Source organism: Arachis ipaensis, chromosome B9 (assembly GCF_059453495.1).
Source record: "Arachis ipaensis isolate K30076 ecotype BB chromosome B9, ASM5945349v1, whole genome shotgun sequence".
NCBI classification, from domain to species: domain Eukaryota; kingdom Viridiplantae; phylum Streptophyta; class Magnoliopsida; order Fabales; family Fabaceae; genus Arachis; species Arachis ipaensis.
The window spans coordinates 6,232,094-6,248,369 of NC_142444.1; the positions used below are offsets into that span (position 1 = coordinate 6,232,094).

General features: G+C 35.2%; 1 protein-coding gene across 1 annotated transcript; it reads left to right on the forward strand.

Moving 5' to 3' along the window:
* The first annotated feature begins 3,736 nt into the window (after nucleotides 1-3,736).
* On the forward strand, nucleotides 3,737-5,231 carry LOC148543607 (uncharacterized). Its single transcript, XM_088498594.1, has 2 exons — nucleotides 3,737-3,863; nucleotides 4,831-5,231. Exons 1-2 carry the CDS (start codon nucleotides 3,737-3,739, stop codon nucleotides 5,229-5,231), a joined length of 528 nt encoding a protein of 175 aa, XP_088354720.1.
* The last annotated feature ends 11,045 nt before the right edge of the window (nucleotides 5,232-16,276 follow it).

Here is a 16,276-nt window from a genome sequence, read left to right on the forward strand (position 1 = left end):
CAAAATTAAAGAATATAAAATATTAAAAATTAAAACAAAAATAACAAATACAAAACCAAAATCAATCTTAATTTTTTTTATTTTTTTTATAAAAATACATTTCAGACACCACAATGTAATTTCTAAGTTCAATAAAAAATATAATAAATTGCCAATTCTAGATAATAATGTACACATAATTTACTACATTGAGATTCACCATACAATTCAATGAATTCATCGTATCTATAGTTCTTGTGATCCACGCCTTGATTCCCACCAAGATATATATACATCAACAACCAATTCTCTAACGGATATGCACAAATTCCCGCTAACATTTGATGTAAAACTCATAATATTCTTCTTCAAATTAAACTCTCCAATCCATCACCAATTTCTCCCACCAAATCGACAACAATTGTGCTCCTAGATAATTTTTCATTAACAATAGATATACAGACTCAATTGTAATTAGTTAGTCATTAATAATTAACTAATTACAATTGAGCCTATATTTATTACTAATAAAAAATAATCTAGGTAACAAATTAAATTGAATTTGCGATATGATCGAGTATCATCACTTGCCTCTAGACTCTAGAAGTTCCAAAACGGCCACTAACTTGGCGTGCATACGCTACAACAGCCTTAGCCCACTTCTTGATCTCATCTTTCAATTTGTTTGAGTCCATTTCTTTAAGCTTCTTCCCCGGCTCCAACGACACCTCCTCCGCCGACGAAAACCACCGCTTGAACCGGCCGCGTTTCGCCGGCTTCTGGCCCTTAAGGATGGTAATGGCGTTTCCTCCGTTAAGTGATAGAGATTTCTTCACCGACATGGCAGTTGTTTGTTGAAAGATATTTGTTAAATTATTGAAGAAGGTTTGCATTTTATATCGAAGTTATTTATATGAGGCTGTTGAGTTGCACTAAGACAAGTAACTTAGTATTCCAATGCGTGTGATAACTTGCTTTCATTGACTTTTGACTTTGTCAACACTTTGTAGGATGGATTGCACAGCAAGTTTCAAACCAATAGAAATCAAGAAAAATATTTTTCTAATTTTTGTTTTTTTTTTTATCAAAAAACTTAATTCAAGGGAGCATATCATTAGAATAAAATTTGCTCAAAACATAACTCGCTTTTACTAATAAGTTAACTCATCTTTGTAAAAGCGTGGCAATAGATAAAAGCGTGACAAAAAAAATTATATCAATAAATCAATAAAAATATGATGATAGAGCAATTGACACACTTATAATTATGATCCTTTTAAAAGCGTGTTAATAGTTTAAAAAAGTGACGAAAAATTATTATTATACTTTTTTTTTAATTTTTCGGCACGTTTTAAAAACATAGTAATAGTCTATTTTTCTTATAGTGTTTATTAATTTTTTATATTTATATAAAATCTTCTAATGATGAATAAGTGATAAAATAATTTATCTAGTTGAGTAAATAAGATGCATGATTCACCAAATAATGACTCTAAAATAATGAATATATAAGGCAGTTTAATTTATCATAAATTATATATTTGAAAATCTCATATTTTTCTTGTGTTCTTTTAATTTTTTTTTTACTCCTTAATTTTGCCAGATAGAATAAAATCAATAAATTAATGTAATAACGAAAAAAAAATATAATCCCTTTTGTTTCTTTTGTAAAGGACGAACATATATATATACGTAATAGATTAGAGGTTGGTATTCATAGGAAAGGTGCTTTTTACCTTTCAATATTTGATTTATTCTTGTCCGTACAAGTTTACAAATTAAATAATAACACAATTTGATCTCGGAATATTCTATGAAATATTATTAGAGACCGGATTATTAATTAACTTAACTATGAAGGATAATTACATAGATTTGATCAAATGCAAATTTGTAACGAGAAGCTCAAAGGGCATCACATTCTTTCCGGGGTTGGATTTGAAGAATTCGTTCTTGAAGACCTGTCACTTTCGCCACCAACTTTCAAAACTCATATGATTGGTTTTTACTAATTTAATACATATATAGTCAACAATAAATCACAAGCTAAGGTTAATTATTTAAACTTGGACAATAAAATACCAATCAGGTATAACAGATGAGTAGTATACATATAAATTGGAAGAAGATAACATAATATAAATTTTATTCGTATAATTGCTAGAAATGTTTATACTTAGTTGATAATTTGTGATTTAAAAAAAAAATTGATAATTTAAAAAATAGAACGTTTGGAATAAAAAACACGGTTTAGAGTAAACGACTAGTCACACTATAATTGTTCAATAAAAAAATATTTGCAATATATTCTTGATAAGAATAAATGATATTATGATGTAATATCAAAATTTTTATAATCTAAAAAATTTAAATTAATTCAATGGCTATTGAATGAGGGTATACATGATAAATTTATATTTTAAAATTTTTAAAATAAATAATTTTTTTCATAAATTTTATATCTATGTATATTATCATAGAATCATGGAATAATTCCATTACATTTAAGCACATATACTTAAAAGACTCCTTTTGGCGTATAAGAAATAACTGAAAACTTGTTTAAGGCAACACAAAAAGATACCTATTGCTTGTTTCTTTGTGCTGTTAAAATAATATTTTTTTATATTGAATTAAAGTTCTTTAAATAATTAAAATAATTATTTGTGGTGCTTAAGTTTTATAATTTAATAAATCCATGCAATAATTATCGTACTTTTAATCTATTTAGAGATATTCTTAAAGTGAAGTAATGAAGCCCACAGCTTCTAAATTAAGTAGTTTAATTTCAAACTTTGAAGTTAGTCTAAATTTATTATGTGCATTTATAATGTGATACATACTACAATAAGGCACGGCATTGAATGAAGATCGATAATTAGTAAGAGTAATGACAACGAGATAATAATCACAGTTATTTTATTTAATTTAATATTTATAATTTTATGTATATAATATCAAAAATTACTTACTTATTATATTTAATATTATGTATTTTTTTAAAAGTAATTAATAAATATAAAATAAAATTATTTTTAATTATTTTTAATTAATTTTTATTATCTTTCAAATATATTTGAATTAGTAATAACCATGCAACGAGGTGTGCAATTACGTTAATCAAACTCCGCCAGCTGTAAGAGTAACAAATCTGATCTCTTAAATAGAATTTCACGATTGGAAAAAAAAAAAGACCGATAAACATGCAAAATATATAGAATTTTCCACCATAAACCTTTCTAATAATATAAGTTTTACTATTATGGCGCGCTAATGTGATATGATCATATGAACAACAAACTATAAAGTGTCACGTGTAAGGATCTAAACTTTAATTATAAGTCTTTTCTTCTTGTTGAGCCTAGTTTGATTTTGGGTTAAGTTATGATGATAAACATTCATTTGGGTTAAAATCTCAATATTGTTTTATGAGTATTTTTAGTATTGCAGGTCCAAATATTCTAGTTCATGCTACATCAGTCCATCACAGCAAATAGAAGAACAGCTCACATTGTTCTTTAGTGCTGTCAACAAGTCCAACAATTTCTCATAGCACCATTCAGCAATTAAATGTTTATATATTTTACCAATTGTTATGAGAGGACAGCTGTATCATGCAAGGACAGGTGTGGCTCTGTAAAAGCAAGAAAGGACACTAGGACAACCACTAACCCAAAGACATTAGCTGAGTAATACTAGGATCGTGGTTGAGCAAAACACAAACGAGCAAAGAGCACAGAGCGGCAGCAGCAAGGAAATGGAGCAGAATGCAAAAGAAGAGCATGCCAAGGAAGAAAGCAAGAAAAAGGACCACAGAGGTGGTGGACGAGCTCCTCCAGCAGCAAGGGTAGTGGAGCATGATGAAGAAGGACAGCTTGCTAGCTGTGCCAGCTCCAACGGGCAGCAAGGACAAGCAAAAGGATGAAGCTACAATGAAGCCAAGCTGAAGATATATAACAAGCTTCACTCTACCATTTCAAGTCAAGAAAAAGATAGCACACATACAGAGCACCATCTCATACATTGAGCTGGAATCTTTTTCTTCTACTCAAACTTAATTCTGATCTTTGTGTTATGGCTGTCTTGCGTTATTTTCTATTTTGAAAAGGCAATTATGTGAGGTTCAAAAGCCAAGAGAGAAAAGGCAAGAGTGATGCAAAATAGCCACTGATTTCTAATGTAATTTGGGTTTATGAACTAGGATTAGTTTCCCTTGCCAAGTTGGGTTAGCACTTGGTGAGATTGAATCTGTTTAGATTCCCCTTCCAAGTTGGGACAACACTTTGGGGTTGCTAAGCTTTGGTGAAGAAAGCTTAGGGGTAGATACTAGTTGAATTAGGGAGTAATTCAATAGTATTGGTGTATGTAACCTGAGAATTATAGTGAAAATTCCACCATGGTTTGTGGTGGAGACTGGACGTAGGATTTATGGCACTGAGAATCCGAACCAGGATATATGTTGGCCTCTTTCTCCTCTTCTCTGCTCTTTTTATGTTCTGCGTATGAGATAATTTCAAATAATCTCCTGCAACTCAAGCAACAGCAAAAACAGAGTTTAAAACTTTAAGTTTTAAGCTAACTTGATTCAACCCCCCCTTCTCAAGTTCTACAAGAACCATCAATTGGTATCAAGAGTAAGGTCTCAAGGAGTCAAGCTTCACAGCTTTGTGCAAAGATCCATGGCCAACAACATGAGTCCCAACATCGTGGCGTTCACTCTCACTGAAGGGAAGTCTAATAATAGACCTCCCTACTTCAATGGCAGCAACTACTCTTACTGGAAAGAAAGAATGAGAATATTCGTGCAGTCAATCGACTACAACATCTGAAAGATCATTCTCAACGGACCAGATGTCCCCACTAAACAGAATGCTGATGGAGAAGTTGTGGCAAAAGAAGACAGTGAATGGACAGATGAAGAAAAGAAGAAGGTTGAACTCAATGCCAAAGCAATCAACCTGATGCACTGCACAATTAGTTTTGAAGAGTTCAGAAAGGTGTCAAGGTGCAAAACGGCTAAAGAAATATGGGACAAGCTCAAACTCACTCATGAAGGCACTAAACAAGTGAGGGAAACCAGAATTGACATGCTGATGAAGGAGTATGAAATGTTCAGTATGAAGGAAGATGAGAGCATCGATCAAATGTTCGAAAGGTTCTCAATAATCATCAACAATCTGGACGCCATGGGAAGGAACTACTCTGAAGAAACTCTAGTAAGAAAGATTTTGAGAAGTCTTACTAAGAAATGAGAAGTAAAAAGCACAGCCATCTCTAAAAGGAATGATTTGATCAAAATCACCTATGATGAGCTGAGAGGCAAGCTGCTGGCCTATGAAACCACTCACATGTCTCAAGACAAAGATGACAAAAAGAAAAGTATAGCACTAAAATCAAGAATGACAGCCCAAGAAGAAGAATCTGATGACAGTTTCTCAGATGAAGAAATGGTGCTCTTTGCAAGAAAAATGAGAAGGCTATTGAGATACAAAAGCAAAGGCAAAGGAAGCTCTTCATCCAAAGATGTCAAGAAATATCAAGTCAAGTTCACATGCCATCACTGCAAGGAACCTGGTCACTTCAAGTCAGATTGCCCTCAACTTAAGAAAGGCGAAAAATCTAAGAAAGACAAAAAGAAGGTGATGATGAAAACATGGGAGGACTTGGAGAACGACACCGGCTCAGAGAGCTCAGATCAAGAAGCTCAACTATGTCTGATGGCAGATCATAATGATGAAGATGAGGTTTGCCTTGCATCCAAGAAGAAAATGGACATGTGGTATCTTGATAGTGGTTGTTCAAGGCATATGACCGGAAGGGATACTGTCTTCATTAAACTCAACAAGTATAATGGAGGATTTGTCACTTTTGGAGATAATGGTAAAGGTAAAATAATTGCCATTGGTAAGGTTGGCAAAGATTTTTCAACTTGCATTGATAGTGTCTTTTTAGTTGATGTGTTAAAGCATAATCTATTGAGCATAAGTCAATTGTGTGATCTTGGATATGTTGTAACCCTTAGAAAATCTGATTGTAGAGTCATAAATGAGAAAACAGGGACTGTTTTATTTGTTGCCAAAAGAAGTGACAATGTTTATGGTATCACCCTAGATGATCTAAAAGTTCAAAATGTGACTTGTTTCTCTTCAATGGAATCTGAAAAATGGATGTGGCATAAGAGGTTAGGACATGCTAGCATGTTCCAAATTTCTAAGCTTGTAAAGAGAGGCTTAGTTAGAGGTCTTCCTAATATAAAATTTGATAAGGACATCATTTGTGATGCTTGTCAAATGGGTAAACAAATTAAAACCTCTTTCAAACCCAAGAAAGATGTCTCTACTAAGAAACCATTGGAGTTGTTGCATCTTGACCTGTTTGGACCAACTAGGACTCAAAGTCTTGGAGAAAAGAGTTATGGCATGATAATTGTGGATGACTATACTAGATTTGGCTGGGTGTTCTTTCTTGCTCATAAACATGAGACTTTTTTTTGTTTTTGAGAAATTCAGCAAAAAGATTCAAAATGAAAAAAGTTTAAAAATTGTTTCAATTAGAAGTGATCATGGTAAAGAATTTGAAAATCAATTCTTTGAATCCTTTTGTGATGAACAAGGCATATCACATAACTTCTCTTGTCCAAGAACACCTCAACAAAATAGTGTAGTTAGAGAAGAAATAGAAGTTTACAAGAAATGGCTAGAGCTATGTTATGTGAATATGAAATCCTCAAGTTCTTATGGGCTGAAGCTGTGAATACAGCTTGCTATGTTTTAAATAGAACCATCATTAGGAAGTTTTTGAAGAAAATCCCATATGAACTTTGGAAAGGGCATCCTCCCAATCTTAGTTATTTTCATGTGTTTGGCTGCAAGTGTTTCATTCTGAATATCAAAGAAAACTTAGGAAAATTTGATCCTAAAACACATGAAGGCATCTTTCTGGGTTATTCCACAAATAGCAAGGCTTATAGAGTCTATAACAAAAACTCCAAAACTCTTGAGGAAACCATGCATGTCACTTTCTATGAGTCTAACAATGTTCCCAGTGTTTGCATTGATGATAGTCCAGGTTTTGAAGCTGATTTATCCAAGAATGCTGAGCCAGTTCCTCAAAATTCAAGTTCTCATGAAGTTGCACCTGTTAGCAACGAAAACTCAAATTTTGCAGGAGACAATTTGGAATTATCTCCTGTCACTGCAGAAAACACTGATGAAGAGGCCATTGTTGATCAAGAGGAACCTGAATCCTCAACTCAACCAAGAAAGCCCAGGGAATGAAAGTTTCTGAAAAACTATCCTGAGAAGTTCATAATTGGTGATCCCTCCAAAGAAATATCAACAAGATCATCTTTGAGAAGAGCTGAATCCAACAACTTAGCTCTTATATCAAAGATTGAACCTCAAAACATCCAAGAAGCGTTTGCTGATCCATCTTGGGTGTTAGCTATGAAGGAAGAATTGCAGCAGTTTGAGAAAAATCAGGTCTGGACATTAGTGCCTCACTCAAATGGGAAGAAAGTCACTGGCACTAAATAGATTTTTAGAAATAAGTTGGGTGAAGATGAAACCATTGTCCGAAACAAAGCCAGATTGGTTGCTCAAGGCTATGATCAAGAAGAAGGGATTGACTTCGATGAATCCTTTGCACCAGTAGCTAGAATGGAAGCCATCAAATTGCTCCTTGCTTATGCAGCTCATTGTGGCTTCAAGCTATTCCAAATGGACGTAAAGTGTGCTTTTCTTAATGGCATAATAGATAGAGAGGTTTATGTGGCTCAACCACCTGGGTTTGAAAACAAATCTTTTCCTAACCATGTTTCAAACTAGCTAAAGCCCTATATGGTTTGAGACAAGCTCCTAGAGCTTGGTATGAGAGGCTTAGCTCATTTTTATTGAAAAACAATTTTCAAAGAGGAGCCACTGACACCACTTTATTTATTAAGAACTATCATGATCATTTTATTCTTGTGCAAGTTTATGTTGATGATATAATTTTTGGTTCGGCTAATGAGGATTTGTGTGCAGATTTTGCTAAGCTTATGACTAATGAATTTGATATGAGCATGATGGGAGAGCTCAATTTCTTTCTAGGCTTGCAAATCAAGTAAAATGCAGAAGGTATATTCATCCATCAAGAAAAATATACAAAGGAACTTGTCAAGAAATTTGGGCTGGACTTTGCTAAGCCAATGGGAACTCCCATGCATCCTAATATCAAGCTTGATAAGGATGAACATGGTAGAGATGTTGATGAGACACGATATAGAGGGATGATTGGATCCTTGATGTATCTAACCTCCTCAAGGCCTGATATCATCCAAAGTGATGGAGTTTGCTCAAGGTTTCAATTAAAGCCTAAGGAGTCCCATCTCTCAGCTGTCAAGAGGATCATCCAATATGTACTTGGTACCACTGATTATGGGTTATAGTTTCCTAAGACTGATTCCTTTCAATTAGTGGGTTTCTGTGATGCAGATTTTACTGGGGACAGGATTGATAGAAGAAGCACAAGTGGCATGTGCTGTTTTCTTGGGCAATCTCTCATTGTTTGGTCTAGCAAGAAGCAAGCTATAGTGGAACTCTCAACAGCTGAAGCTGAGTACATTGCAGCCTCCTCTTGTTGCTCTCAATTATTATGGCTGAAAACTCAACTAGCTGACTATAAACTAAATGTCTCTAATATTCCACTATTTTGTGACAACATGAGTGCTATTAATATTTCCAAAAACTTAGTTTTGCACTCAAGAACAAAGCACATTGAAGTTCGATTTCATTCTATAAGAGAACATGTGCAAAATGGAAATTTAGATATTCAGTTTGTTAACTCTGAAGGTCAGCTAGCAGATATTTTCACCAAACCATTGATATAGGAGATGTTCTACAAGTTACGAACTGAATTGGGCATTCTTGCTTCATCTTTGTTTTCTTAATGATTCAAATAATGAGATCTTTCGTGTTTTGCCTCATAAATCGCGGTGAGATTTTTTTTGGCAGATGATGAGTAAACTTCATTAAGTCACTATGAAGCTAATGGATTCAATTCTGACCATAATGAATGATGGGCATCAAGTGCTGAAGCAGTCTCTGGAACTATGGGCTTTTCTTTATTGAAAACTATGGGGCGTTTTCAATTTTTATTGATGACTTAGTGTACTTTTTGCACTTGTTTAATTTTCTGGATGACTGTAAAGACCTTAAATATTATGCTACTTAAACTATATGCACCAGCCACTAACAAATTTTGTGCAGGTTATTTTCGTTTCCTCCCTTGATGACAAAAGGGGGAGAAAAGAAAAGGAATGTTAGCTTTGGCTTAGGGGTTAACAGTAATAGTTAAGAACAATATTTTGTGGTGCTATAATTTATCCTGTGTTGTGCTTAGTGTTAATTGCTCTATGCTTCCATTACTATGATATATTACTTGGAAATATTGGTCTTGGCTGTTTTTAAAGTTTTTGTCCAGGTAAAGATGTGAGCCATGATCAAGGGGGAGTAATGCTAGCATTGAGGGGGAGCAACTCAAAATCCAAATGTCATCAAAGGGAAGTGTTCTTAACTCTTTCAAATTAGTTTTCTTAATTTTTCTATTTTATCATGTTTGTCATCAAGGAAAAAATTGTTGAGCCTAGTTTGATTTTGGGTTAAGTTATGATGACAAACATTCATTTGGGTTAAAAGCCCAATATTGTTTGATGAGTGTTTTTAGTGTTGCAGGCTCAAATACTCTAGTTCATGCTGCATCAGCTCATCACAGCAAATAGAAGAACATCTCACATTGTTCCTTAGTGCTGTCAACAAGTCCAACAATTTCTCATAGTACCATTCAGCAATTAAATGTTTATATGTTTTACCAATTGTTATGAGAGGACACCTGTATCATGCAAGGATAGGTGTGGCTCTATAAAAGCAAGAAAAGACACTAGGACAACCACTAACCCAAGGACATCAGCTGAGCAATACTAGGATCGTGGTTGAGCAAAAGACAAACGAGCAAAGAGCACAGAGCGGCAGCAGCAAGAAAATAGAGCAGAATACAAAAGAAGAGCATGCCAAGGAAGAAAGCAAGGAAAAGGACCATAGAGGTGGTGGACGAGCTCCTCCAGCAGCAAGGGTTGTGAAGCATGATAAAGAAGGACAGCTTGCTAACTGTGCCAGCTCCAACGGGCAGCAAGGATAAGCAAAAGGATGAAGCTACAATGAAGACAAGCTGAAGATATATAACAAGCTTCACTCCACCATTTCAAGTCAAGAAAAAGAGAGCACACATACAGAGCACCATCTCATACATTGAGCTGGAATCTTTTTCTTTTACTCAAGCTTAATTCTGATCTTTGTGTTATGGCTGTCTTGCGTTATTTTTTGTTTTGAAAAGGCAATTATGTGAGGTTCAAAAGCCAAGAGAGAAAAGGCAAAAGTGATGCAAAATAGCCACTAATTTCTTATGTAATTTGGGTTTATGAACTAGGCTTAGTTCCCCTTGCCAAGTTGGGTTAGCACTTGATGAGATTGAATCTGTTTAGATTTCCCTTCCAAGTTGGGACATCACTTTGGAGTTGCTAAGCTTTGGTGAAGAAAGCTTAGGGGTAGATACAAGTTGAATTAGGGAGTAATTCAATAGTATTGGTGTATGTAACCTGAGAATTAATAGTAAAAATTCCACCATGGTTTGTGGTGGAGACTGGACGTAGGATTCCTGGCACTGAGAATCCGAACCAGGATACATGGTGGCCTCTTTCTCCTCTTCTCTGCTCTTTTTATGTTCTGCGTATGAGATAATTTCAAATAATCTCCTGCAACTCAATCAACAGCAAAAACAGAGTTTGAAACTTTAAGTTTTAAGCTAACTTGATTCAACCCCCCTTCTCAAGTTTTACAAGAACTATCACTTCTTTTTTTCCTACTCTTTCTTTTCCTCCTCTTAGAGATTATCAATTCAATTCAGAACACCTGCGTCCATTCAATTCAAACGATTACAGAAATACACCCCAACGATTACAGAAATACACCCCAACGATAATTAAAGAATAGATTTAGAATTTAAAAAATTAAATAAAAATATTTTTTTAAAAAAATATCATTAAAATTTTAATTTTTTTTATTATTTTCTAAAAATACGGAAAGAACTAAAATTTTAATTTCAATCTTTCACCACTAAATATAAGACTAGATCCCAATCTCTCAATTGCAGATTTAGTCTCTAAAAACAAACATTACCTTAATTATTATTAACACATACAGTACAACAATACATCCATACATACATGTATCAAACACTGCCATCAACTATCAATCTACCATTCCAACACAATTATTGCATGGTCAACATATATATAGATTAATTTGGATTCCAAAATTGATGATCCATAAAGTAAGGATTATATGTCACAAAAAAAGACAAGAAATGTAACATGGCCCATAGTTCGAATAGATATAGAGATGATACCTTAACAAGCTAAGATGATATAATCTCAAGTTGGCATATCTTAGATCCAGTTGGTGTAAGATATAACTCTTCCTCATCAGTGCTAACAACATCAAATCCCATCGGATCCGCCCAAATTTTAACTGATTTCAAAATGAGCCCCTGTTTTAGAATATAGGTAATAAATTCTTTTTCCTCTTCCGAGTCATGATACATGTAAAATGTAACACGTTCCAAATGTGAAACAAAACAATTAGGAACTTCCTCGGGCTCTGTCCATTCTTGTGATTCACCTTTCTAGAACAACAAAATAAAATAATATCAACTTAGTTATCTATCTCACTTGTCAAGCAATTCGTTGTTAAAATCAGTCAATAATTATTATTTTAGAGATTTTTTTATTAAGAGTAAAATATTATTTTAATTTTCAACATTTAGATTAAATTTTAATTTAATCTTAAAATTTCAAACGTCCTATTTTAATTTAAAATTTTCAAACATCTTATTTCAATCCAACAAAATTTTAAGCGGGTTTAATTTTGTTCCACCGTTAAATTTAACACAAGTAATTTGTATATTAAAGAGTTTATAACATTCAATTTCAGTATGTCAGTAAAATTGACTCATCAACGATCACTAATATAAAAAAATTTTCTTCAATTTTAAAGCATTGATGATTTATTGTTAGTATTTAAAGTTTTGTACCAAAAGAAAATTAAGGAGAAAAAGTGTAACTTAAAAGTTTTAGTTATGTTTTTTCAAGAAAGAGATATGACTTAACTAGTAACATTACTCATTTTGTTAATTATTAGTGTCAAAAATTTAATGGTAAGACAACAATAAAATTTTTGAGAGAAAAATATGACGTTTAAAATGTTGGAAACTAAATTAAAATTTGGCCCAAATGTTGAAGATCAACATAATCAAAATCGGTCACTAAAATTATTTAACTATCCCTTCTTGGTTTATACAAATTTAACCATGTTAAATGTATATTAAAAATTAATTATTAAATTAACTATTAATATAAAATAAATATTAAAATATAAAATATTTATTAAAAATAATTAAATAATACTGATTTAATATAGCTAATTATTTTTTATGTATAATCAGGGGTGGAACTTATTAGTTGAGACAATAGGGCCATGACTTTCCCAATTTTTTTATAAAAAAATTAGTAGTACTTTTTTAAAAAATAAAAAAATAATTTAGTTGGTTCAAATACTTTATTATAACTTAAAACACCCATTTTTAATTCTCATTTCTTACTTTATTGCAAAAAAAGTTATCTAACAAAAAAATATAAGAATAAAAAAAATCGTCGCATAAGAATAGAAAAGGATCATCGCATTTCGCAGCTCTCTATTCAACAAGAAACACTCCCTCTACATTTGAGTTCAAATATAAAAAATTAGATATTTTTATTTATTTAATTTAATATTATTTTATATTTTACTATTTATTTAATTTAATTTTTTATATAATAAAAAATATTAAAATATTCAATAAGTATTGATATTATTGTATTTGTATAAATTGATAAAAAAATTTAATAAATATTATAAATTTTTAAAAAGTTTATTTCTCATTGAATTATTGAAGATTTTAAGTTACTAAGAACTCAAAAAGTACTATTATAAATTATTTTATATTTTTTATCTGTAGAATTATTTATTTATTATCTTATTGTACAAGATGTCTCTGGTACGGGTTGAGAGATGGATTGAGAACTTGCGGGTTGAGGCAGATGCCGGATCACTTGACTGGAGCAATGGGGGGAGGTACCTGCAAAGACACTCCGACGCTCAAGTCAGAATGGATCTAAGAGGTATAAGGTGTGAGGAATGAATGAATACCTGGAGGGACCTGGGTCCTCTATTTATAGGTGATGGTAGTTATCTTATCTTATCTTGTTTGGCTAAGATAAGGGAGACGTTTGAATTTGAAAGTTGGTTAGGAGCTCTAGAGGGCCAGTTCCGGGCCTTCTAGAAGGGCGAAGCGGGTCGGACCCGGGTAACCGGGTTCGAGGACCATTCCGGGCGTAGGATCCGTGGGTCGGATCCGTAACAGTTGCCCCCGGAGCGAGAGAGTGAGAGTGCTCAGTCTCATCGCTGGAGGAACCTTTTCCTCGCTGTTTGTGGTTTGGCAAGGAGATCATTTATTTGGTTTTTCCAGTCGAGGTCGAGGATTTGGGGAGTTCCTGGCCGTTTCATGGTCAGGCGAGGAGCACGTTGTTTGGACGTCTCATCACATGCCGAGCTTGATGACCGTTCTGAAGAAGGGCCCGGAGATCGGGTCTGGAACAGTTGTCCTCGGAGCATGAGAGTATGCTTTCTTGGTCTCAATGCTAAGTCATTGGGGAGTCTGATTCTCTGTAGTTTGGGAGACTGTGAGGGGCCTGAAAAGGGCGTGACATCATCCTGCATTTATTGGTAGGATGTTGGTCAGTCTGGCTTTCCGCAAGTTGGAAGACCGTCAGCTCATGCTTGTTTTGTGTGGCCTTTTTTGGATTGTTATTGTGAACTTATTTTAGGCCTCTTGGTGGGCCGATTTCAAGACTTTGTTTATTTAGCTTATTTGGATTTCTGTTTTGTTGGCTTTGCGGGTGATCGATTTCACGAGTCATTGTTTTTGTTATTTGGATATCCGTTTTGTTATTTGGATATCTGTTTTATTGGCTTCGGGGTGATCAATTCCCGGGTAGCCATTCACTTATTTGGATATCCGTGGGTAATCGATTCCCGTATAGCCGTTTACTTATTTGGATATCCATTTTGTTATTCGGATATCCGTTCTGTTATTTGGATATCTGTTTTATTGGCTTCGGGGTGATCGATTCCCGGGTAGCCGTTCACTTATTTGGATATCCGTGGGTAATCGATTCCCGTGTAGCCGTTTGGATATCCGTTTTGTTATTCGGATATCCGTTTGTTGGCTTCTGGGTGATCGATTCCCGGGTAGCCTTTTCACTTATTTGGATATCCGTTTTATTATTTGGATATCCGTTTTGTTGGCCTCGGGTTAATCGATTCCCGTGTAACCGTTTGCTTATTTGGATATCCGTTTTGTTATTCGGATATCCGTTCTGTTATTTGAATATCTGTTTTATTGGCTTCGGGGTGATCGATTCCCGGGTAGCCGTTCACTTATTTGGATATCCATTTTATTGTTTGGATATCCATTTTGTTGGCCTCGGGTAATCGATTCCCGTGTAGCCGTTTACTTATTTGGATATCTATTTTGTTATTTGCATATCCGTTCTGTTATTTTGGATATCTGTTTTATTGGCTCTGGGGTGATCAACTCCCGGGTAGCCGTTCACTTATTTGGATATCCGTGGGTAATCGATTCCCGTGTAGCCGTTTGGATATCCGTTTTGTTATTCGGATATCCGTTTGTTGGCTTCTGGGTGATCGATTCCCGGGTAGCCTTTTCACTTATTTGGATATCTGTTTTGTTGGCATCGGGGTGATCGATTCCCGTGTAGCCGTTTACTTATTTGGATATCCGTTTTGTTGGCCTCGGGGTAATCGATTCCTATGTAGCCGCGTTTGGTTCGTGCCGTCGGACGGGGCAATGCTTTTGAGAAAATGAATTCCATTTATGGTTTGGGCCTCGTTAAAACCTCCCAATGTGGGTAGGAAAGAGTGCCCAGTAAGAAAATATATGATTAAATGACTTAAGCAATAAATGCAAGTAAAAAAGGCAAAATATAAAGAGATAGTCTTAAACGACCTCAATCTTGTTGCTTTGGAAGGATGTTTCTACATATAGTAGCACCGTAAGTTAGTGGAATTTCAGGATCTTGGAAGCTTGGTCCCGTCTAGTCTTTCGAGCATGTAGGCTCTTTTTTCGATTACTATCCTAATTTGGTAGGGACCCTCCCAGTTGGGCGTGAGCATCCCTTCTTCCGGAGTGGGTGGACCGATATCGTTTTGTCGTAAGACGAGGTCTCCTGGTCCAAAGTCTCATCGTACCGTGCTGCCATTGTACCTTAGACTTATTCTTTGTTTTAGGGCTAGCTCCCGTAGGTGTGCTATGCTCCTGACCTTGTCTGCAAGGTCCCACTCTGCCTATTTGTCGTTTCATCGCACGGTTCTGCGCGAACTTTGGTCTTGGCGTACATCGAGGTCGGCGAGGAAGATGCCTGCCGCATCTCGGGATCTCTTGCGGAGGGTCGAGCTGGTGTTCTCACATTCTACCGCGACTTTCCGGTCTCTGTGTATTGTGCCGATAGTGCCGTCATCGGCTTGGAACTTCATGAGTAAGAATTTGGTGAAGATGACCGCCGAGAGGTTGTTAATGGTCTTTCTCCCGAGGATGATGTTTGTAGGTGGTGGAGTTCTTGAGGATGACAAATTCGGAGAGGATGGTCTTTCTTTGGTTCCCGGCTCCGATGGTGAGGGGAAGTGTGATGGTGCCGTCCGGTTGAAGGAAGTTATCCCCAAGCCCGGTTACCCCATTATGGTGGGTTTGTAGGTTTTCGTTTCGGAGCCCGAGTTTGTCGAAGGATCCCCTGAAGAGGATGTTGGAATCTGCTCATGTGTCGAGTAGTATTCTTCTGACCAGCCCGGTTCCTATCTTTGCGGAGATAACGAAGGGGCATCTTTTGCCGAGGTGCCGTATTGGCAGTCCTCGGGGGAGAATGTTATCGCATTATTGGTGATGATTGTTGGGGTTTGGTTTCTGACTGCCAGGACCTTGAAGTTCTTTTTTAGTGCCGATTTCGACTTTTCCGGCTTATCCTTGCTTGTTATGACGTTGACGACTATGGTCAGGTCTGTTTCTGGACTTTCCCGAGGGGCTTGTCTTTGTGTCCTTGGGTTGCGTCCTTCCCTCTCTGGTGATCTGTCTCTTTCTGTGCGCTTAGACT